The 25,433-nt window shown below is 48.6% G+C and overlaps 1 protein-coding gene across 2 annotated transcripts in view; it reads left to right on the top strand.

Annotated features, from left to right (window-relative positions):
- The window catches only part of SLAIN2 (SLAIN motif family member 2), a 62,411-nt gene that overhangs the window by 15,685 nt on the left and 21,293 nt on the right, over positions 1-25,433 (top strand). For both annotated transcript variants that reach the window (XM_040418896.1, XM_040418897.1), the window contains exons 2-3: positions 14,435-14,583; positions 19,325-19,486. In XM_040418896.1, coding sequence (XP_040274830.1) covers positions 14,435-14,583; positions 19,325-19,486 — 311 coding nt within the window. The remainder of the gene's footprint in view (positions 1-14,434; positions 14,584-19,324; positions 19,487-25,433) is intronic.

Below are 25,433 nucleotides of genomic sequence, written 5' to 3'. Positions count from 1 at the left end.
GACCCATTTTGCGGACGTGTGAATAGACCCCTTTTTTTTTTTTAATCAGATAATTTTTATTAAAGGTTTTACATACAGCCAATTATTCAGATTAACCGTACATTTATATGACAATAGGATATCAATACAGTAAAATCAATCATACTTTATCCAAATCAGCACATCAATAACACTGCATCAAATAAACCTATATTAAATCTCCCAGTCCCCCCAACTCCCTTCCCACCTCCCCCTCTCTGTGTGGTCATCTCCCTCAACATGGACAAAAATGCTCCAATTCTCTTACGTCTTAACTTCCAAATCCCCTTAGGACCATTCCATTCCAAATATGAATCCATCTCTGAGACTCCCCCCTGGTCCAGCCAAATAAAATTTCTGTACAGTGCCTCTTTTAATATAGATGCCACTCTCCATGGATATCATTTGATTGACCATATTTATCCACTCTGATTTAGTCGGAGAGATCGGCATTATCCAGTGTTTTGCAATGGATTTACGTGCAATGTACAAATATTTAGCAATTGCTAATTTTATAATCATTGGTGGTTGTTAGGTCCTCTACATACCCAAGATGCCCCACCAGTGGAGTCTTTGGTAAAATAACTCCGTAGCTGTTTTCTATTTGTCTATACCCTCCACACCAGAGACGCTCCAGTTCTGTGCAGGACCAAAACATATGAGCCAAGTCTAGGGCAGTTAGAGTCCGCACGTAGACCCATCTTAAACAGGAGTCGTGGCGCCTTGTATACCCTATGAATAAGGAATAATTGCAATCTCCTATGGGCCACACACTGGCATAAGCCATGGAGATAATCGTGCGCGATGATCTGGCCTGCACCACTGAATCAATCACAGTCCAAGGAGGAGTCTTCCGTTCCGAGTCTGCGTGGCATGTCTCAATTGTAAGTATTGGTAAAATACACGGTTCGACAATTGAAATTCTGTCTGTAGTTGAAAGGATTTAAGATTATTCTCCAAGTACAGATGTGCTATTCTCGTTACCCCAGCTTTCTCCCAACTGTCAAAACCTTCCAGCTGGAATAGTTCCCCCAACCTTTCATTCCTCCAAATAGGGGTACATTTTGTACATCAGTAACTCCTATTAACTCCTTTTGCTTTCTCCCAAATTTTATGCATCAGGAGCATGGTAGCTAGGACCGGTGATCTCAGTCGAAACTTATGTGCCTCCATCAAAGATTTGTCAGACAATAGGGACTGTATAATTAACCTCCTAGAGTCTAATACAATACTGCCATCCTCTATCCCCCATCCTTGCATATGCTGCAATTGTGCAGTTATATAGTACACCCATGGGTTGGGCAAGGCTATACCTCCCTCTGTCTTAGGGCTCTTTCACACCTGCGTTGTTGTCTTCCGGCATAGAGTTCCGTCGTCGGGGCTCTATGCTGGAAGAATCCTGATCAGTTTTATCCTAATGCATTCTGAATGGAGAGAAATCCGTTCAGGATGCATCAGGATGTATTCAGTTCCGGACGGGAACGTTTTTTGGTCGGAGAAAATACCGCAGCATGCTGTGCTTTTTGCTCCGGCCAAAAATCCTGAACACTTACCGCAAGGCCGGATCCGGAATTAATGCCCATTGGAAGGCATTAATCCGGATCCGGCCTTAAGCTAAACGTCGTTTCGGCGCATTGCCGGATCCGACGTTTAGCTTTTTCTGAATGGTTACCATGGCTGCCGGGACGCTAAAGTCCTGTTTGCCATGGTAAAGTGTAGTGGGGAGCAGTATACTTACCGTCCGTGTGGCTCCCGGGGCGCTTCAGAGTGACGTCAGGGCGCCCCACGCGCATGGGTGACGTGATCGCATGGATCACGTCATCCATGCGCATGGGGTGCTCTGACGTCATTCTGGAGCGCCCCAGGAGCCGCACGGACGGTAAGTATACTGCTCTCCCGCTCCCCACTACTACTATGGCAGCCAGGACTTTAATAGCGTCCTGGGTGCCATAGTAACACTGAACGCATTTTGAAGACGGATCCGTCTTCAAATGCTTTCAGTTCACTTGCGGTGTTACGGATCCGGCGGGCACCTCCGGCAAATGGAGTACACGATGGATCCGGACAACGCAAGTGTGAAAGAGGCCTCAGGTAGCTGTAGTTTGGTTAGTGCTAGTCGTCTTTTTCCATATTAAATCTCTAAATATACCATCTATTCTGCGGAATAGGTACCCTGGAACCCATACTGGTGCATTATGTCATGTGAATAGACCCTTAGCGTAACATCTGCTGCAGTGCTCTTTTCTGGTAAATGCTGCTGCATAGTCATCCATTTGTGTAGTCTTCCTCTCTCTTTTCTGTTATGTAGTCTTGTGTGGTATATTTGTTGTATAGTGTGACGTGCTTGCCCCTCATAGATAGAAGATAATTGGGATGATGTTGTAGCCCCCAAGTAATTGTGACTCCTCCTATTTTGTGGGTGGTGTAGCTCTGAAACAGTCTTGAGATGCTATAAATTATCCTTGCAGTCCATTAGTATAATTCTTACCGGATGACATTACATTAGGTGGTTGAGTCATTTGCATCAGCAGAAACTCAGCATTTTTTTAATGTTTCTGAGTTAAAGACTTTCCATTGTAGACATCCATAGACCGGCCTCAGCAGTACCGGTACACGTTACCATGCAAAGTGTCTGTGTATCTGACTGCTGCTGTGTTCTGCCACCCTGTGCCCGGCTCCAGTTAGTTTGGCAGTATAATGGCGGTATGTGTGATCACCACAGTGCAGTTCCCATATACTCAGCCATTTGGGTAGTTTTTGTATCGCACCAGAAGGAAACTGTTGCCCGAACTGATCCCATGCTTTTCTATGAGGTCGTTTTTGAGCCGGCGCTTGCCAGAGCGTCCGTGTCGGGAGAGGCCGGCGCTTGCCAGAGCGTCCGTGTCGGGAGAGGCCGGCGCTTGCCAGAGCGTCCGTGTCGGGAGAGGCCGGCGCTTGCCAGAGCGTCCGTGTCGGGAGAGGCCGGCGCTTGCCAGAGCGTCCGTGTCGGGAGAGCCGTTGGGTCTTTGAGGTTTTTAGTGGTAGGTCCATGGCATCTCATCTTCTACGGCGGCCGTTGCAGTTGGGTACATTGCTTTGATGAGAAGTGTTTGGTTAGCTAGAACTGCTCTCCTCACATCCCACCTCTGCGTGCATTGCCTTTTCAGAGATCTGCAGTCTGTCACCAGAGTGACGCCGGCCAGCTAGCTGAATATATCGTAATCCTTTTGTCGTCAGCATGAACTCTCTTGGCCGAGCACATGAGCAGGCTTTCCATTTATAGATGTCTGCTGAATGTGGACAGCCGAGGCATGAAGCTTCCCGCTGGATGCCTATGGAATTATTCTGGGGGCAGCATGTTTAGGGGTTTTCACTGCCGTCCCCTAAAGCTATGTGTCCTGATCTTGAGTTGATTGAACAGTTCTGGGCTCCTCGTGCCTCTTTGCTTCCGTCATGTGCAGAGCTGTGGACTGTGCTGCCATTAGGATAATACCCTATTGTGCTGCTGCTTGTACAGCAGTCTTGTGAAATGTTTTCATTGTTCTTGTTCCGTAATCTGCCCCAAAATGTGTATTTTCTTTAGTTAGTATTGGAGAAGATGCCTTCTATAACAAGTGATTTTCATTTACTGGATGATAATCCATATTAGACTCTTCTCGCATTAGCGTCATGGCTTTTGTCCTCCGCTGTGACAGATCCACTTGCAATCCCAAGGAATCCGGACTGATCCCATTTACTTATAACGACATCCACCTGGTTTCTGTCAGGTTTGGATATTATTAACGACTATCAGTCGTGCTGCCGGCTGCGCTGTTCTTTATATCAAAAAGCAACAGGTCCCCAGCAGAACAAGAAAAACAGCAATGTGAATAGAGCCTGATGAAACCTGCAGGGAGCCTACGGCGTGTATGACTTGTGTGCTGGTCTCTTAGTACTGTCGTTTTTATATTTCTTCCCTTTCCCCTGGATTGTAATTACTGCTTTATCATATGATGCTGGGGAGCTATGATGACTCCATGAATTAAGAATTTGCTTTTCCACGTGTGCAGAAGAAACCTTACACGTGATGGCTCTGTTTCAGATTTAAAGGGAACTTGTCACCTGGAGTTTGTGAATAGAGCTGAGTCTGTGTCAAAAAACAGATTTGATACATATGCAAACGAACCTTAGATGAGTCCTGTCCCTGAGACGAGTCCTGTCCCTGAGACGAGTCCAGCGTGAAGGAGCCCAGCAGCACATCCTCAGAATCTCCTCCTTGCTCCCCTACATCAGAAAGCTAGAGCGCCATAATCTCGCGATGCGCAGTTCCTTCCCTGAGGCTGATGCCAGCACAGGGAAGGAACACTATGCCGACACTGCGCATGCGCATCACGAGATTACGGCGCTCTAGCTTTGTGATGTCGGGGAGCAAGGATGAGATTCGGAGGATGCGGGGCGGTGCTGGGCTCCTTCACCCTGGACTCATCTCAGGGTAATTTGCAGATCTATCAAATCGTTTTTGTTTTTTTTTACACAATAAAAGCACACAGAGCTATGGGGACTGGGTATTGCGGATGTGCTAGCGGCGATCTAGCAACCCATGTTTTATTCACATTTGTTTGTTTTGTAAATTACTGCATTGTATAGTTTTTGTTTTTTATTTAAATATTTACAGGAACCTACTTCCTAATTTCCTAAGGGGTTTCTTTACTCTGAGCCCCCTCGGCCATATAGTAGTCAGTGAGACTGGTCACATCACACATTTCCATGCTGTTCTGTTCAAATTGAATTGGATTGGAGGCAGTGGGATGACTTCTTAAGCCCCTCTATACGTAAAGCCTCAGGCAGACGTCCGTGGAACACAGTTCGTATGATACCGGACTGGCATCCTCCTGAGTGCAGGAGCGCACGGCGTCATTGGTTGCGATGATGCTGTGCGCTTCATGCCACCACTGCTGTACAGTGATATACTCGTATGATCTCTACCGCTTTCCATGGACGTCTGCATGAGGCTTAGCCTACATGCACACGAACGTGGTTTGGTTCCGCTTTCGAGCCGCATTTTTCTCGCCCATATTCCTTGGGGGACACAGGAGACCTTGGGTATAGCTCTGCTCCCTAGGAGGCGTGACACTAAGTGAAAGCTGTAAGCCCCTCCTCCATCAGCTATACCCCTCAGCCTGGAGAAGAGACTGCCAGTTTTTGCTTAGTGTCCAAGGAGGCAAGACACCCCCTGCTTATGCAGGGTTGTTTTCCTATAATTTTTAATTTTTTGCGTTATTTGTTGTTTTAATTCGATTTTTTTCTACTTACAGGGACAACAGAGGCGCATTAGACCCCTCTGTTTCTCCCGGGGTTGAGTTGCGCCAGTGCCGGTAATACCGCACTGCCGCCTCCCCCACAGAAGACAAGGTGGACCAGGGCAGCCTCGCTCCCCTGCGTCCCGCCAGCTCAAGGGTCGCCCGCACGCCAAGTCCCTCCCCCGGCTTCCTGCCACTGCGGTGCCAGTAGCTGAAGGGGCGACCCTGCTGGATGGATTGAGGGCGAAGACAGCGTATGGTGAGAGTGGCTGCTCCAGCCTCCCCTTCCTTCCCACTGCTGCTACATCGAGCCCCCCCCCCCCCCCCCCCCCCCCATGGGCATATCTTACCGGCACCTTACCGGGTATCATTTGGGGGGGACTTTGTCAGGGCAAAAATCCACTTTATTATCGGCAGGGCACGAACTCATAGAAGGGAGGTTCCCTTCAGGGAACGGCTGTAGGCTGGGGGCCGTTTTTTCCTTGGCACGAACAGGCGCCATAGCTGGCCGGCACTCATCCAATCTTGGGGGTTAAAATCATTTTGCCGCGCGCGCGCGGCTTTGCGTCTCTTCAGCGCGGCGAGGGGTGGGCGGAGCTTCATAGCGCTCCGCTACTTCCGGTTTCGTCGGGCTCCACATCGCATACCTCTACGTCCGATCCTGAAGCTGTTCATCCCCGTGCCGGCTGCCTCCCCTCCACAGCCTCCTTCTGTCTGCTTCCCTTGCTGCTGCCGCTTGCAGGGTCTGGTAGGACTGTTAACCCCCTCCGTGCCAGTACTGTTGTTGGGTGTAATCTCCGTTCCTTTTGCCCTGGGGTCTCCCATAAGGCAACATTTCCACCATGTCAGACCCTTCTGCAGCTGCCAAGCCTTGGTACCATGCCTGTACTGCTTGTAGGGAACCCTTTCCCCGGGGGCAGTCTGATCCGCACTGTCCTGCATGCCGAGCTCCACCGCAGCCTCAGTCGCCCGCTGTGTCGCTCCCTGCTTCCTCTGACCCGCCTGACTGGGCTAGATCCCTGTCCCAGGCCGTGGAAAGCCTCACTCATGTTGTGGGCCGCCTAATAGACAGGCCACCTACCCCGCAGGACGCTACTTTTACTGTCGCGCCCTCCGGGTCCACCGCTTCTGCCGCTGCAGCGGGTTCACTCCCTCTTAGTGACCCCTCCCGAGCCAGGCACTCTCAGAAGCGTCTTAGAGTAGAGCGAGCCTCCTCCTCGGATGCCTCCCTCTCCCCGCCACGCGTGCGCACCCAGACGAGCCTCTCCTCTCCAAAGGATTCGCTCTCTGAAGGTGAATTGGCGGTTTCAGATTTGGAAATGGACTCGGCCCTGCCGTCCAAGCTAGCCTCAGCGATGAGTCAACTCATCTCGGATATTCGTGACACCTTTAAGGTGCAGGATGACCCCCCTAGCTCTGACGCAGCTAGCGTCTCCTTTATCAGACCCAGGCAGGCCTCAAAAGTCTTTCCAATCCACTCTGATTTCTCCTCCGTGGTGTCTAAGGCTTGGGCTCGCCCGGACGCCCGTTTTGTCAATCCCAAGAAGCTGGACATTTGCTATCCTTTTCCAGCCGATGTCGTGGCCACCTGGTCGTCCCCACCCAAGGTGGACCCCCCTGTGGCCCGTCTGTCAAAAAACACGGCCATCCCTGTTCCCGACGGGTCCTCTCTTCAGTCAGCGGAGGACCGTCGCATGGAGACCCTTTCCAAGGGCATTTTTGCTGCCTCCGGTTCTGCTCTCAGACCGGTTTTTGCCTCTGCTTGGGCAGGTAAAGCAATCTCTGCTTGGGGTGCGCAGCTGGAACAGGAGTTGGACTCGGACGTCCCCATCCAGGACCTACGTTCCTTGGCCCAGCTTATTATTCGGGCCGGGAATTTTGTTTGTGAGGCCTCCCTTGATGCGGGAGCCCTTATTGCACGCTCCTCCGCCCTGGCGGTTTCCGTCAGGAGGGAGCTCTGGCTGAAAGTTTGGAAAGCGGACGCTGCCTCCAAACGTTCCTTGGCGGGGCTACCGTTTGCGGGTTCCCGCCTTTTCGGGGTCCGCCTAGACGAGCTTATTTCGGAGGCCACGGGTGGTAAAAGCACCCATCTCCCTCAACCCCAAGCCAGGGGCGCCCCCCGCGGACGCCCCGGTGCGTCTCGTTTTCGGTCCTCCCGCAGGACCTCTGGGGCTCCCCCCGCAGCTGCCGCTTCGGCCCCTCCCCAGGATAAACGTAGGAAGCCGTTTTTTCGGGCACAGCCCTCCTGGCGCAGGCCGCAGGCTGCCCGCACACCCGCAGCAAAGCAATCCTCTGCCTGAAGGCGCGCCCCCACCCACCCGGGTGGGGGGCCGGCTCCTCCTTTTCAGGGACATCTGGATGGCTCACATCTCCGACGCCTGGGCTCTCGAAATTGTGTCCTCAGGATACAAAATCGAATTTGCGTCTTTCCCTCCAGATCGGTTCTTTCGCTCCCGCCCCCCGCGGGACCCGAAAAGCGCGGCTGCGTTCTCCGCGGCTGTTCAAGCCTTACTGGACAGAGGGGTGATTACCCCCGTTCCTCTAGAGGAAAGGTTCCAAGGGTTCTATTCGAACCTCTTTGTTGTTCCCAAGAAGGGAGGTTCGGTGCGGCCCATTTTGGACCTCAAAAAGCTCAACCGTTTTCTCTTCCTTCGACGGTTTCGGATGGAGTCCCTCCGTTCCGCGGTGGCTTCCCTGGAGCAGGGAGATTTCATGTCTTCCATCGATATACAGGATGCCTACCTCCATGTTCCGGTAGCCCGGTGTCACCATCGCTTCCTCCGATTCGCCGTGGGGGACCTCCACTTCCAGTTTGTCGCCCTTCCCTTTGGGCTGGCAACAGCCCCCCGGGTGTTCACCAAGGTCCTGGCCCCGGTTTTGGCCTTACTCCGTTCCAGGGGTGTTTTTCTGCTACCATACTTGGACGATATCCTCATCAAGGCTCCGTCCCTTTCTCAAGCGGTTGCCAGCGTGGATCTCACTCTAGAGACTCTGACGAGGTTCGGTTGGGTCATCAACTTCCCCAAGTCCTCCCTTCCCCCCTCCAGACAACTGGTCTTCCTGGGAATGCTTTTAGACACGGGAGCGGCGGAAGTACGTCTTCCCTCGGAAAAACGTCTGATCCTCCGTGGGGCGGTTCGGGGTCTCCTTCTCCACCGTCGACCGTCCTTCCGCTTCTGCATGCGGGTCTTGGGGCAGATGGTTGCCTGCTTCGAGGCGATCCCGTTTGCGCAGTTTCACTCCCGCCCTCTCCAACGGGCGATCCTCTCCTCCTGGGACAAATCGCCGCAGTCTCTGGATCATCCCTTCCATCTATCGCCTCCGGTGAGGTCATCTCTCCGCTGGTGGTTACAGTCCCCTCTTCTGGGCAGGTCTTTTCTGCCACTCAACTGGTTGGTGGTTACAACCGATGCCAGTCTCTTGGGCTGGGGAGGCGTGTTTCCTCCCCGATCCGTCCAGGGCATTTGGTCTCCATCGGAGTCCAAACTCTCGATCAATGTCCTGGAGCTGAGAGCGGCCCTTTTGTCTCTACGACACTGGACTCATCTGTTGAAGGGTCATCCAGTTCGTGTACAATCGGACAACGCCACGGCTGTGGCGTACATAAACCAACAGGGGGGCACTCGCAGCGCTGCTGCAATGAGGGAGGTCTCCAGCATTCTCCGTTGGGCGGAAGCCCACGTCCCGGCCCTATCGGCAATTTTTATTCCAGGGGTGGACAATTGGGCGGCGGACTTCCTCAGTCGCACCACTGTCGACCCCGGCGAGTGGTCTCTTCACCCGGAGGTATTCGAGGCCATTTGCCTTCGTTGGGGCATACCGGACGTGGACCTCATGGCCTCCAAGTTCAATCACAAGGTCCCCGCCTATCTGTCCAGGGCCAGGGATCCGGGAGCTTGCGGAGCCGACGCCCTCGTTCTTCCTTGGCGAGGCTTCGCGCGTCCATACATATTCCCTCCCATCCCACTCCTGCCCAAGGTCCTTCGGAAGATCGCGGCGGAAGGCGTCTCGGTGATTCTGGTCGCTCCGGACTGGCCCCGCCGGTCTTGGTATGCCGACCTCATGCTGCTCCTGGCAGACGCGCCCTGGCCGCTGCCCGCCAGGGAAGATCTTCTCTCTCAGGGACCGATCTTCCACCCGCGTTTAAGGTCCCTACGTTTGACGGCGTGGTTGTTGAGACCACCGTCCTGACACGTAGGGGTTTTTCTGCGGACGTCGTCCGCAGCATGATCCGCGCCCGTAAGCCGTCCTCTTCTAGGATCTATTATAGGACCTGGAGGACCTATTTGGGGTTCTGTGCCGATCTAGGGATTCCTCCGCTCCGCTTTTCTCTCCCCACCGTTTTGTCCTTCCTGCAGAGCGGACTTGCCCAAGGTCTGGGTCTTAGTTCTTTGAAGGGTCAGGTGTCTGCGCTGTCCATTTTGTTTCAGCGCCCACTGGCCCCCCTTGGTCCTGTCAAGACCTTCCTTCAGGGCGTGGCTCACGCGGTTCCCCCGTACCGGCCTCCGGTACCGCCCTGGGACCTGAACCTGGTTCTCTCAGCGCTCCAGGCTTCTCCTTTCGAGCCTCTGCGGACGGTTTCCTTGCGACTTCTGTCCTGCAAGGTTATTTTCCTTGTAGCAGTCACCTCTCTCCGGAGGGTGTCCGAATTGGCTGCACTCTCCTGTCTGGAACCTTTCCTAGTGTTCCACCAGGACAAGGTAGTTCTGCGTCCGGTCCCTTCCTTCCTTCCTAAGGTGGTCTCCGCCTTTCATCTGAACGAGGACATCGTTCTCCCCTCTTTGTGTCCTTCCCCTTCCCACCCTAGGGAGAGGGAACTTCATCGCCTGGACGTTGTCAGGGCGCTCAAGGCTTACCTGGAGGTAACCGGCTCTTTCAGGCGTACTGACTCGCTCTTTGTGGTTCCGGAGGGGTCGCGCAGAGGGTTGGCGGCATCCAAAGTTGCTATCGCCCGTTTTGTCAAGATGGCTGTTACTGAGGCTTATCTCGCCAAGGGCAAGGTTCCGCCCCTCGGTGTTACCGCTCATTCCACTAGAGCGGTCGGGGCTTCCTGGGCTCAGAGAAATCGGGCTTCTACGGAGCAGATTTGCAAGGCGGCCACTTGGTCCTCCTTGCACACCTTCACCAAGTTCTACAGGGTGCATACTCATGCGTCGGCTGACGCTGCTTTAGGCCGTCTGGTGTTGCAGGCGGCAGTTGATTGATGCCTCCGGTGTTGGTCTAGTTTGTTCTGGTCCCTCCCTTCTGGGACTGCTCTGGAACGTCCCATGGTTTCCTGTGTCCCCCAAGGAATATGGGCGAGAAAAGGAGACTTTTGTATTACTTACCAGTAAAGTCTCTTTCTCGCTCTTCCTTGGGGGACACAGCACCCGCCCTTCATTTGGGTTTACAGTTGTGGTTCCGGCTTGGTTGCCCCCGTTGGGGCTTGACGGTTCTTTTTCCGGTTGGTGGTTATCTTTCACTACTTGGACACGCAACTGGCAGTCTCTTCTCCAGGCTGAGGGGTATAGCTGATGGAGGAGGGGCTTACAGCTTTCACTTAGTGTCACGCCTCCTAGGGAGCAGAGCTATACCCATGGTTTCCTGTGTCCCCCAAGGAAGAGCGAGAAAGAGACTTTACTGGTAAGTAATACAAAAGTCTCCTTTTTGCAGCTCGGCTGCAGACCCATTCTCTTCAATGGGGCCTCAAAAGATGCGGACAGCACTCCTTGTGCTGTCCTCATCCGTTGCTCCGTTCCGTAGCCCCGCAAAAAATAAATAATAGAACATGTTTTGTTCTTGTCTGTTTTGCGGAAAAGGATGGGCATTGTAACAATGGATCCGCAAAATTAATTCCATACTGATATCCGTTTTTCTTTTTGCCGATCCGCAAAACAAAACGTTCATGTGCATGTAGGCTTAACCAAACTCCCTGAATTTGGTGGTATCAGAAGGCAATGGACGTGTCAGTTTGCTGTCCGTGTTATTTTCCAGTGACCTGCACTCACAGCAGCATAGGACAGGCACCCTTCCCAGGGAGGCGCCCCAGCCACACAACCATCCCTGCCCTGTCTCTGTGAGAAAAAACACATTAATGTCATTAATTTGTCATTAATAAGGCCGTGAGTTTGGGTCAGCCCCGTGACACACCCGAGCAATATGAAGCACGGTGTGGCCCTACATCCCCTGCGCTATGAAGCTGCTTCGCCCTCAGGCTAGTTTATATGGAATTATTCTGTAATGTGGGAGTAAAATCTGGAATAACTCGGCCTGAAGAGGAGGAGGGGGACAGGAGGGGGCGCTTTACAATGTGTTCTGTGGAGTTGGGTAGCAGAAAGCTTCAGGCTGTGACTTCACATGACTCCAGATCCTGAGAAAGATGAGAACAGACAGCGCTGCCTTGCATTGACTATCCGCTGAGAAGCTCCTTATCTGAGGTATCGGGGAGGTGCATGGAGCCCCTCAAGTGAACCCTTGGCCGTCACGTTCCTGTGAAAAGCTGACCGTCGTTACTGTGACTTGTAGAAACTTTATTTAGTTTGGTATGTGGTGTCTATAACAGGATGCATGTTTAGATCTTTTATCATTGTCCTACAATATGGCAGATTTATAAAACTATCCAAGGGTACGTCCACATGGGACAGTTGCCGCAGCTGATTATTCCTCCACAAATTATGTCTTGTGTGGAGGTACTCATAGGCCCCTTGCAGACGAGTGTGTCCGGATGCGTTCAGTGAAAACTGCACGATTTCCCAAACAAAGCCATTTAGTTTTGTTTGCGATCACGTTCAGTTTTTATCGCGCAGGTGCAATGCGATTTACTGCATTTTGCACGCACGTGATAAAAAACGGAATGTTTACAAACGATTTTTCTCTTGAAATCAACCCCTCCCACAAATATTCATGAGGGAGAGATGAGTCATTGTTGTTACTGCTGCATGTAAACACAGCAATAACAGAACCTGGAAAAGGTGTAAGGATCGTTCTTTTTTCAAAAAATCAAGCTTGACTAATGTATATGTATATCCTTATTAATTTTGTTAGGTTTTATTTTTTTCCCCATAACTCGGATAACCCCTTTAAAGATAATATAAACGGATCCGTTCTGAACGGATGCAGACGGTTGTATTATCTGAACGGATCCGTCTGTGCAGATCCATGACGGATCCGCACCAAACGCGAGTGTGAAAGTAGCGTTATCCGGTGCACCATGCCTGTTGGAATATATACGTGTCAGCATGGATCTCATAAATCCTGTTCAAAAGTTACAAATAAAACCAGACTAGAACAAAGTAAAAAGCTTGTGTTTGGGCGGAGGCTGATTTTGGGCGCACCCTGGTAGCCTGTACATCCAGTTGGTGACAACGCTTACAACACTATAACCTGAATTTACAGTGCAGAGATTCTGTACCACAGGTATGGCCAAATATGTATCGTCTGGCGCTCTGCAAAACTGACTGTATGACGTCCTAAGACATACAGAGTTTGTGAAAATATCACAAACTTTTCTTCATTCACATGAATTTTTATAGGCTTAATATCACGGGACCCTTTTTGTTATCGGTTGATCAAATCGACCCCCAAAAATCCGATGTAATCTGTGTGGGCGCCTAGGAGTGCCTTCGTAGACGAGGTGAAGCCTTATAGCGTCCTCACGGAGACCAGTGGCTTGTTCTCTGTATTGACTGGGTCTGCCTGTATGGGAATCCTGGATAAATGACTCCCCACTTTTAAAGGGGGTTTTCCATGTAAAGCCTATGATGGCAGGGTCTGAGCTAGGGGGGGGGGGGGGGGGGGGGGGGGGGTTTCAAACTGATCTTGAGAAAGGGATGCCCATGTTGTCTGCAGTGTACCGTGCTATCTCTGGGAATCCCATAGAGTTGAAGGGAGAAGCAGCGGACATGCACGACCACAATCAGATCAAACAAGGGTTATGCAGGACCCCCAGTCATGAGATTGGTGGGAGTTTGTGTTTGGACCCCCACTGATCAAACACATCCCCTATCCCATAATCTGAATGCCCCTTCTAACTTGGGGTACTTTCACACTTGCGTTTTTCTTTTCCGTTATTGAGTTCCGTCACAGGGGCTCTATACCGGAAAAGAACTGATCAGTTTTATCCTAATGTATTCTGAATGGAGAGCAATCCGTTCAGGATGCATCAGTTCAGTCCCTCTTACGTTTTTTGGCCGGAGAAAATACCGCAGCATGCTGCAGTTTTCTCTCCGGCCAAAAATCCTGAACACTTGGCGGAATGCCGGATCCGGCATTGAGTGTTCCAGCAAAACGGTTCCAGTTTTCCGGTCTGCGCATGTGCAGACCTTTAAAAATGCAAAAAATAATAAAATACCGGATCCGTTTTTTCCAGATGACACCGGAGAGACAGATCCGGTATTTTAATGCATTTGTCAGACGGATCTGCATCCAGATGCGTCTGACAAATGACATCCGTTTGTGTCAGGATTGCCGTATCTGCCTGCCGGAATCCTCTGCCGCAAGTGTGAAAGCACCCTAAGAAATCCCTTGTAACCAGAGGAATAAGGCCAGGGTGTTAAGTAGGTTTCTGTATGCCGGATCACCGTGTTAGTGTTCATGCACACGGCCGTAAGCGTTTTACAGTCTGCAAATCGCCGATCTTGGCCAAGTGCATGCCACCATACAATTTTTAACTTCTGTAAAAACTGAAAAAAATACGACCCATTCTATTTTCTTTGCAGGGCCACAAAACAGGCAGCGCACTGTGTGATGTTCGCATCTTGTGCAGCCCCGTTAGAATGAGGCCTTAGGCTGGTTTCACACACGGGCAGATTTATCAAAGCTTTTGTGGCGTAAAATAGCTCCAAATTACGGCACACAGCATAATAAGTGGCAGAAAGGGGGTAGGGCTGCAGCCCCCAAGACTTTACACCAGCTGAAGTCTACGCCAGCCCCTGCTTGAAAGAAATCCAAGTGGCCATGTGTATTGCATTTTTACATTGCAGCAGTTTTTTTTATGGAAATACAGTCTGAAGGTTATGTCTGAATGGTTACTAAGAGCAATTCCTCCGATTTTCTGTTCGGGCTTACATGCATGATGCCTATATGCCACAGTGTGTGACTTTATTGCTTCCCCTATGTAATGCGTCTCTACCGTAATTATCTGTAAGTGACGTACTGATCTCTTGTATTTTCATACGCAGGTTGTACACTTCACCAAAGAAAAGGTCCTCCTCCTCACAGAAATCCGTTAGCCCGTTGGTCTGGTGTCGGCAAGTTTTTGATAGTCCCTCACCTGACCTGGAATGTGCAAAAAAGTCACTCATCCACAGGCTCGACCAGACCATGTCAGGTGAGTACCAGCGTTCAGACCTATGGAACAATACCCTTCGTTCCAGGATTCACAGAGGAATAGGCTCAAAATATACATTTTAGTGAGCCGTTACTAGATGACTGCGATTTTCTTGGCCCCCTGAAGAAGTGAATTCTGCTCCTCTGACTCCTCAGAACACCTTCATGTGTTGAAGGCTTGGATCAGCATCCCCTAGGTTGCATCTGTTAAGGCCTCATACACATGACCATATTAGTTTTGAGGTCCGCAATGATTTGTGTGCTATCCGTATGTCCGCTCTGAAAAAATATGTCCTATACTTGGCTGCAAAATATGGACCACTGACCCTTTGAAGTCAATGGGCCAGATTTATCATTCCTCTGACAGCTCACTCCACTTTCACATATGGCTAAAGTCAGTTTTAGCCAAGTCAGATTTATGATCGGCCCTTTAAGACTGTAATAAATGTGGTTTGACGGTAGCAGATTATCCGTCAGTAAGCAGCTTTACAAAAGTCGCACGTTTTTATGAAAAAGTCGCATGTTCTATTAAAAAGTCTCATAAGATAAGCATGGTCCTCACTGGAGTGAAATTGGGACTTTTTTGCGACTTTTTAAATAGTCCCAATTGTAAATCTGTCTAGAGATTAATTTACATAAGAAAACACGCCCACTTTCAGAAAACTGGCGAGCATAGTGCAGAGCAGAAAAAAGTCGCAAATTTGTGCGCAGTTTTAGCGTTTAGGACTTTTTTTTGGGACTTTTTCACTCCATTATTCTGACCTGAGCTAATGATAAATCTGGCCCAATGTGTCTGCAAAAAGTGAACATGCAACACAGGCGGTATCTGTATTGTGCTGATCTGCAATTTGCGGACCGCAACATACGCGTAGTCATGTGCATGAGGCCTAAGGCAGGCTATGGCGGATTGCTTTGTTTCTGGGTGCAGTCAGTTTTTTTTCCCCACCTCATCTCCTGAAGATGTCCTGATGGAGAACCTATGCGTCGTCCGCTAAGGCTAGTTTTACACCTGCGGCCAGACACAAACCGCAGTGTGCATCTCCGCCAGGCCCCATTATACTTAGGGCTCATGCACATGAACCTATTCTCATTCAATGTCTGTTCCGTTTTTATTGCGTACCATATGCGGAACCATTCATTTCAATGGTCCACAAAAAACTAAATCAAAAACGGAAGTTACCCCATGTGCATTCTGTTTCCGTATGTCCGTTCCGCAAAAAAATATAACATGTTCTGTTCGCATAAGGGACAAGGATAGGAATGTTCTATTGTCAGCTGTTCCGTTCCGCAAAATATGGAATGCAAGCGGACGTTATATGCGTTTTTTTTTGTGGACCGCAAAATAAATACGTTTGTATGCATGTAGCCTTAGGGCTCATGCACACGACTGTATGTATTTTGCAGTCTGCAAAATATATGGTTGACGTTAGTGTGCATTCAGTATCTTGCGGAATGCAGCAGCTGGCCCCTAATAGAACAGTCCTTTCCTTGTCCGAAATGCGGACTATTATAGGACACGTTCTATTTTTTTGCAGAAGAGAAATACGGACAATGCACACGGAGTAACTTCTGTTTTTTTTTTGCGGACCGATTGAAATGAATGGGTCCACAAAAAAAAAAACGGAACGGACACTGAAAGAAAATACGTTTGTGTGCATGAGCCCTTACTTTGGTGAATTCAGGCTGGCTGTTCTGTGCTGGAATTCACAGCGCAGGTGTGAAACTGGCCTTACCCTGCAGGGAGAGGTGTGAAAAGCTGAAGGAGCGCCGCGCTGAGCCAAGCACTTCTGCTTCGTGTGTGGCGCTGTATGAATGGATGCCTCATAAACTGGAGGGCGAAAACAGTTTTTTTGTGCTTGGGTGCAGTTTTACTGTCTTCCCTTTTAAATTGTTCTCGTTTTTATGAGAATACGGCATCTGTTCTCTTGCAGAAAATCTGGGGCACTTTGAACATTTTGTATTTGTTCCCATCAGCCAAATTGCACAATGGCGGTTTTGTACAGTAGAATATACTAGAAATGAAATAGGCGAGAAAGGACTACGGCTGTGTGTGATCCCTCTGTCTTGTATGACGAGCGGCTAGTGACAGGGCAGCAATCACAAGTCCGATCCTGCTTTCGGAAGACCCCTGGATTAGGCTCTTCGGCTGGGATGGGCCCCCTGGATCACATCTCTCTAGTTAACTGCTTCTTGTACAATAGTGGCAGGAACCGTGGCCCCATCGCCTCTCCTGACAAGTCTGTTTTAGTTCATACTTGTATTCCCCATAAAATAATAATTTTGTAAAGCAACTTTTCTTAAAGCTCTGTGTTGTGGTGTTCTGTTATTCCACCTAGAAATGTATAAAATACTTGTAAAGTACTGGATTCAACCCTGTTGGTCTGAGTAAGCAGGAACTGTTAGGGGTTATAAATCAGATGGTCTGGTTAGAAAGGGGGATCTATTTGAAAAGGGGAACACTCACTAAATTCCAGAAGCAATAGGAGACTTGGATTCTTCATTCTGGTTTAGCCTCCCAGGAATTGATGAGAACATGGCTGGTAGATACTATGAGAATATCTAGTTCTGCTCAGAGAGGATGAACACCAGTAGATGACTGTTGGGTGTAATGCGTGAGAGTAGAGGGGATACCTTCTAACGGTACTTTCACACTAGCGTTTTTGTTTTCCGGTATTTAGTTCTGTCACAGGGGCTCAATACCGGAAAAAAACTGATCAGTTTTATCCTAATGCGTTCTGAATGGAGAGCAATCCGTTCAGGATGCATCAGGATGTCTTCAGTTCAGTCCCTCTTACGTTTTTTGGCTGGAGAAAATACCACAGCATGCTGTAGTTTTCTCTCCAGCCAAAAATACTGAACACATGCCCGATCCGGCATTCATTTCCATTGAAATGTATTAGTGCCGGATCTGGCTTTAAGTGTTCCGGCAAAACGGATCAGGTTTTACGGTCTGCGCATGCGCAGACATTATAAAAATGCAAAGAAAAATAAATACTGGATCCGTTTTTCCGGATGACACTGGAGAGAAAGATTCAGTATTTCAATGCATTTGTCAGACTGATCCGGATCTGTCTGACAAATGGCATCCGTTTGCGTCCGGATTGCCGGATCCGGCATTGTACTGTATGTTTTGTACTGTTGGTTTATATGCAAAAATACCAATAAAAATGGTTTGATTAAAAAAGACAATGACCTCTGCTTGTATTACTTGGGGATCTTGTTGCAGTTTTGGCCGATTTTCACAGGTTGCCCTGAAAAAGGATTGAATCTGTGGTGAAAATCCACAACACTTAGGACGTGCTGTTTGTGAATAAGATTTACTAAAACCTGATTAAATGGGTTGACCGGGCTACGGATACTGATTACCAGTCCTGAAGGATTTACATGAAGTTCTGAGCTCTGCTCTGTATTTCCAGAGCGCGTACTTCACCCTTTAGGTGCCCAGGTGAATTTTACTAATGTAGCCTAAGGGTACTTTCACACTAGCGTTTTTCTTTTCCGGCGCTGAGTTCCGTCCTAGGGGCTCAAATCCGGAAAAGAACTGATCAGTTTTATCCCCATGCATTCTGAATGGAGAGTCAGTCCTTCAGGATGCATCAGGATGTCTCCAGTTCAGTCTTTTTGACTGATCAGGCTTTTCAGAAAAACGTAGCATGCAGTATTTTTACCTCCGGCCAAAAAGCCTGAACACTTTGACTGAACGCCGGATCAGGCTTTTTTCCCATTGACTTGCATTAACGCCGGATCTGGCACTGTGTGTTCAGTCAAAACGGATCCGGCTTTTGCATGTTAAACCCGAAAAATGTGAAAAAAAAGTTAAAGTCCATAAATGGCGGATCCGTTTTTTCCAATGCATTTTTTCATTGTGATCAAAATCCTGATCAGGATTCAAATGTAATCCGTTTTCACACGTTTTTCCGGATCCGGCGGGCAATTCCGGTGTCGGAATTGAACGCCGGATTAAAACAACGCTAGTGTGAAAGTAGCCTAAAACTTGGATGTTCTACCAGACGAGTCAATGGAGGGAATTTATCACGAGGGGAATATTTTCAGTTACTTTTATATCAAATGTTGCATGTTGTTTGATAAATTTGTCTGATCCTTAGGACTCATTGCTTAAAACACGGACTCATCCTTAGCACTAATTGCACAAAACATGCATACCAGCCATGTGCATTCTGCATTTTTCCGTAACATCCTACCCTCTATAGAACAGTCCTATCCTCGTCTGTAAAACAGACAAGAATAGGACCTGTTCTATATTTTTTTTTTTTGCGGGGCCGCGGAACGGACATATGGATGTGGACAGCACACGGTGTGCTGTCCGCATGTTTTGCGGCCCCATTGCAGTGAATGGGTCCACATCCGACCCGCAAAAACTGTGGATCGGATGCGACAAAAAAGTTGTGTGCATGAGCCTTAAACCTACTCCAGTTTTCCTACTCCACCCTCCAACTGGAGTGAGATTGCGACTTTTAAAAACGGTCTCAATAATAAATCTGAAGTGAAACTCATTAACATAGCTAATCGCACCCACATTTCAAAATTGGAGTGAGTGTCAAAAAGTCGCAACGTTTTTGGGCATGTAAGTGCAAAAAATCGCAAAAGCTCTATTTTGCGACTGTTTGAAACCAGAATTCTGCAATCAAGACCTGACAAATCAAGGCCAACGTCTCTATAATAACCGGATGTATAGCGGAACTACTTATCTGAACCTTCCTGTTGAATATCTTTTTTTCCAGCCAGCAAGAGGCAGAGCATGTACAGCATTCCCTATAGCTCCTCCAGCTATTCCTACAGCTCGAATCCTAGTGGAAGCCCATACAACAGCGGTTTCAGCTCCCCCTCCTCCACTTCTGGGAGAACCCCGACCGTGAGGCAGCTGGTTCTGCCGAGCAGCACAGGTGAGTAAATATAAACCGGTCTGCTTTGTACGGAAGGAGACACGAAGGGGAGTTCAGCGAGTCCTTACTGGATTGGATATGGTTCTGCTTGTACAAATGGCGACCTGCAAATGTGTAACCTTATATTGTACTCATTATTCTTGTAGCGTAAAAGGACTGGCAGGGGCCACGTGCCTAGAGTGGCTGCTGATTAACAGACATATTGTACTCCTTAAAGGGTTACTTCCATATGATAAAGTGATGTTATATTGCTAAGAGATGATCAGTGATGGTCCAAACTCTGGGACCCGATCTTTTTAATGAAGGGGCCCTTTTAGCCCTGTGTCCCTTTTACTGTTTTTCCCTATAGGTCAGTGCCTCGGCCACCCACTGTAAATAGGACTGACTGCAGTTCCCTGCACATTTAGGTGCTAGGGCTGCTTCTATGCAGGAAACACAGATCATAAAGTGATGGCGTATCCTGTGCCCTTACTTTATAGGATGAAAAACTCTTAAAGGGGGTTGTCCAGTCTTGGAGCCAACAGCCCCTATGCTCCTAATATGTGCCCCTTGAAAGCAAAACACCACTTACCTGTCTCCTACTCTTTCTCGACCACTACTGATCCCAGCAGGGCCAGGAAGCTGCTTGGTCCTGTGACTGCTGCAGCCAGTCACAGGCCTCAGTGGTCACATTGGCTTGACTGAAACGTCACCGCTTCCTGATCCTGTGGGGACCAGAAGTAGCCAGGAGCGGATCACAAATGGTCACAAGTGAGGACTGTAGGGGTTGTTTGCTCCAAAGCTAGACAGCCCCTTTTAATAACAGGACTTTAGATGTGTCTACAATGGTCTCCAAGTGATTTATTTATTTTACCCTCAGTAGAGTTCAGTAATTTGGCCTCATCAGGTGAATGATCGGTCGCGTTTGAGATGGGGTATCTTTTTGGATGATTTTATTTAGTATTTCTGCAGTAGGCATTTGATACTTTTTCAGATGACTTAGGTTTGATGTGTTTCTTAAGGGGGTTGTGTCAGCACGCACATTGATAGCATATCACCAGGATTGGTGGACATTTGATTGACCCTTCCTGGAGTCAGCATGGTATCCAGTTATAGTCAATGGGTAGTAATGCAGATTCTGGAAGAATCAGTGGATACAAGGTGACGCAGTGCTTCCATAGAACCTCGCTCATTTAAGGCTCATGCACACGGCCATTGTACGACCGGTGGGCGCATATTGCGGAACAGCTATTGTATTGTGCTCACCGCATTCCGGATGCGGACCCATTCACTTGAATGAGTCCAGAAGGAGCTGTGCGGAGCAGAGGCATAGACCCCACCGAGTGCTTCAGTGGGGTTTCTCTCTGTGCATCCGCACCACAAAAAAAAACATGTTCTATTTTTTGCGGTGCAGACTGGTCACGGACCTATTCAAGTTGAATGGGTCTGGTTCCATCTGCAGAATACACACAGGTCTTGCATTGGGGACTGCATATTGCGGTCTGCAATGCACAGAACGGCTGAGCAGCGGCTGTGTGCATGAGCCCTGACTCTAGTGAGGGTCTCAGAAGTTGGACTCCTCTTGATTGAACGTCAGTGGAATAAGAGGTTTGTGTTGATACAACCCTGTTAGGGCTCTTTCACACTTGCGTTCTTGTCTTCCGGCATAGAGTTCCGTCGTCGGGGCTCTATGCCGGAAGAATCCTGATCAGGATTATCCTAATGCATTCTGAATGGAGAGAAATCCGTTCAGGATGTCTTCAGTTCCGGAACGGAACGTTTTTTGGCCGGAGAAAATACCGCAGCATGCTGCGCTTTTTGCTCCGGCCAAAAATCCGGAACACTTGCCGCAAGGCCGGATCCGGAATTAATGCCCATTGAAAGGCATTGATCCGGATCCGGCCTTAAGCTAAACGTCGTTTCGGCGCATTGCCGGAGCCGACATTTAGCTTTTTCAGAGTGGTTACCATGGCTGCCGGGACGCTAAAGTCCTGTTTGCCATGGTAAAGTGTAGCGGGGAGCGGGGAGCAGTGTACTTACCGTCCGTGCGGCTCCCCGGGCGCTCCAGAGTGACGTCAGGGCGCCCCAAGCGCATGGATCACGTGATCACATGGATCACGTCATCCATGCGCATGGGGCGCTCTGACGTCATTCTGGAGCGCCCCGGGAGCCGCACGGACTGTAAGTATACCGCTCCCCCGCTCCCCGCTCCTACTATGGCAACCAGGACTTTAATAGCGTCCTGGGTGCCATAGTAACACTGAACGCATTTGGAAGACGGTTCCGTCTTCAAATGCTTTCAGTACACTTGCGTTTTTCCGGATCCGGCGTGTAATTCCGGCAAGTGGAGTACACGCCGGATCCGGACAACGCAAGTGTGAAAGAGGCCTTAAATGTATTCACCCATAACGGCCTCCATGTCGGCTTACACTCAACTCTCCCAAACTCTGCCTAGTTACAACGTAATACACCTCCACTTCTGAGGCCTCAGTCAGTATTTCATCATTCTGCGATCAGAAATGGATCCTAAATGCAGAAGAAATATAATGGAGACATTTAGCCCTCTCTTTCTTGAATCCACTCCTGATTTTGGCTGGTGAAAAATACTGATCAAGTACTGAAATGTGAATGAGGCCCACAGCAATATCACCGCTCAGAACGGACTGGCAGCACAAGTTAAAGCTGTAATCGTAGATATATTGGTTGCCATCTAGATTTCTCTGAAATAGATTTAACTAAGTAATTGCTGAAAAACATTTTTACTAAAGGAAGTGGTGTGAGGACTTGTAATTCAGTCCCCTCTACCTTATGTAATTCAGACTGTTATGTGACTCAGGCCTGAGACAGTCCTGCAGTGACTTAATGGATAAAACTACGTGTATGCACTGGAAGGGAGTACCAGTATAAACCGTATGGCTAGTTTTGTGTATGGGATGGCTTAACCCCTTAAGGACCCCCGCCATACATGTATGGCGCTGGTGGATGTCACTTAAGGACCAGCGCCGTATGGCTGGCTGATTGGGCAGGTGCAGGAGCTGTGCCCACCTGATCAGCAGCACGGACCTGGCAGTCACTAACAGCTGGGCCCCTGCTGCATACACCGCCATCGGTGAAGACACTGATGCTGTTGTATTAACCCCTTGTGTGCTGCGGTCAAAGCTGACCGCAGCATGCAGAGGGTTTGCGGAAGTTACGGGTGCCCTCCGCATCTCCATCAGGTTCCCGTGCTGCAGTGGCGGGGACCCAATGGCAGAGAAGGCAAGCCATCCAAAGAAAACCAGGCATTTTGGGTATTGCCGCATCCGTAACGACCGGCTCTATGAAAATATCACATTATCCACCCTCTCACCTGAACGCCGTAGAAAAAATAAAATAAAAACTGTGCTAAAACAATAATTTTTTTTTGGTCACTTTAGATCACAAAAAGTGTACCACCAAGCGATCAAAAAGTCATAAGCACCCCAAAATAGTACCAATCAAACCGTCATCTTATCCCCCAAGAAATTAGCCTCCGACACTGAAACTAGCACTGGGAAAAGAACAGGAAGCATAGCACCATTCAAAGTGTAGTCTTTGTGCTCACTTCAATGGAAGATGAGCTGCAGTAACCCAGCACGGTCACTGGACTTTGGCGCTATGCTTCCTGTTTGGTGCTATGCTTCCCTGTGCTAGTTCCAGTGTCGGAGCCTGCAAGGAACAGCTGATCAGTGGGGGTGCTGGTGGTCGGACCTTCACCGATCGGATATGAATGACCTATCCTGAGGATAGGATAGACAAATCCCTGCACTCCAATGATATGTTGCAAATAGAGATATAGTTTATTATCCTTTACATAGACATCAAAAGGATTTCTGATCCAGAAAATTATTTTTCCACAGTAAATCGCTAAATGTTTCGGTCCAGAGTGGACCTTCTTCAGCGGTGTGACATGTGTTGATAATATGGCGGCAGGGGAGGCTGAATGATGATAGGTCATCAATATCAGGACTAGCCTGGAAAACCCCTTTAAACTGTCTTGTGCTGGTTGAAGTTTGGGTCCCAATAATGGTTATATTGGTGTAGAGTAGTTACTGTAGTAATGGGCTGGCAAATGACTTCCTGCATAGATTTCCTGGAGTTTTCTCTACACATTTCTAAAGCTACTTTCACACTAGCGTTAAACTTTTCTGGTATTGAGTTCCATCCTAGGGGCTCAATACCGGAAAAAAAATCTGTTTTATCCCCATGCATTCTGGATGGAGAGCAATCCGTTCAGTATGCATCAGGATGTCTTCAGTTCAGTCACTGTACGGTTTTTGGACGGACGGTATTTTCTCCCGCCAAAATTCCGGAACACTTGCCTGAATGCCGGATCCGACATTAATTTCCATTGAAATGTATTAGGCTAGGTCTACACGACAAATAGGGCGCAACATTTGTCGCGCAACATTTTGTTGCACCAATGTCGCGCGACAATTTTTATAATGGCAGTCTATGGTGTCGCACTGCAACATGCGACATGCTGCGACTGCGACTCAACAGTCGCAGAAAAATCCATCTCGATGGATTTTCTGCGACTGTTGCGTCGCAGTCGCAGCATGTTGCAGTGCGACACCATAGACTGCCATTATAAAAATTGTCGCGCGACATTGGTGCAACAAAATGTCGCGCGACAAATGTCGTCGTGTAGACCTAGCCTTAATGCCGGATCCGGTATCAAGTGTTCTGGTAAAACGGATCCGGTTTTAAAAATGTGAAAAATAATAAATACCGGATCCGTTTTTCTGGATGACACCGGAAAAACGGATCCGGTATTGCAATGCATTTGTCAGACTGATCAGTCAGAACAAATGACATGCGTTTGCATACAGTTTTCCTGATCAGGCAGTTCAGGTAACGGAACTGCCTGCCGGAATCCAACAATGCAAGTGTGAAAGTACCCTGACAACCTACAAAGAAGAGACAAGCCCAAAACAGTACCCATAAAATATAATAAAGCTTTATTGTGTATACAAATATCATAAATAAAGTTTTTATTAAAAATCACACGATGCAAGGACAGGTGGCAGAACAAGCATCCCCCAGAGACCACATCATTTACAAATGGGGGTGAATATGGAAAGGTGTGTGTATTATAATGTATGGTCTGGGATAGTACCCTGTAAACAACATAGCTGCAAATAGTGCCAGGAATATATAGTAATGACGGTGTCCAGACCAGAGTATAAAAAAACTAATAACAATATTCAAACTCGCCCATTTGGTTTGGTACATATGTTTGATTACATGGAGTTAGATGCGGCTAGTGCTCAAGCACAGTGTACTGTACACCCGTGATTTAGGCGTTATTAGTGCTTGGCCTGTTTGTTTGGGGTTTTTTTTACGTTCTGTCTGCACATTACTAGTACACTTTATCCACCATGAAACCTTGACATTTCTTTGGAAAGTGGTCTTCTAGGGAGTGGTCGAAGATGGCTAGTATTCATAATTTATGATGGAACTGGAAATCTGGTCTGGCTAAGGGGGTGGTCTCCTCAGGAGGTCGTGTTTTACAAAGGTTTTTGTATCTAAAAAAACAAAAAAATAAACTTGTATGTATCCAAGGAAAATCGCAGCACTCCAATGTCTTGGTTCAATGTGCAAAAAGCTATTATTTACCCATGTCGCAGTGACGTTTCAGTCCTATCACAGGAACTTTTTTCTACTGTAACGTTGCTGGCACATGGGTAATAAACGCTTTTTGCATATTGAACCAAGACTTTGGAGCGCCGCAATTTTCCTTGGACATTAATTTGGATACCTGATCGGGATCAAGAACGCTAGCACCTATACTTATTTAGGAATTATGGTGAAGTGCTTTGTATGTGACATAGCAATATAGATGTACACAAAGACATGCGCACACATGTGTACACGCAAACATACTGCAGCCTAACCTCAGGCCTCAGTCATTACACCTCTTACTGTTATGACGTCTGGCTCTTTTGTT

Source organism: Bufo bufo, chromosome 2, assembly GCF_905171765.1.
Source record: "Bufo bufo chromosome 2, aBufBuf1.1, whole genome shotgun sequence".
Classification (NCBI taxonomy): Eukaryota; Metazoa; Chordata; class Amphibia; order Anura; family Bufonidae; genus Bufo; species Bufo bufo.
Note: the sequence above shows the minus strand (reverse complement) of the source record. Positions and strands in the feature narration are given on the sequence as shown.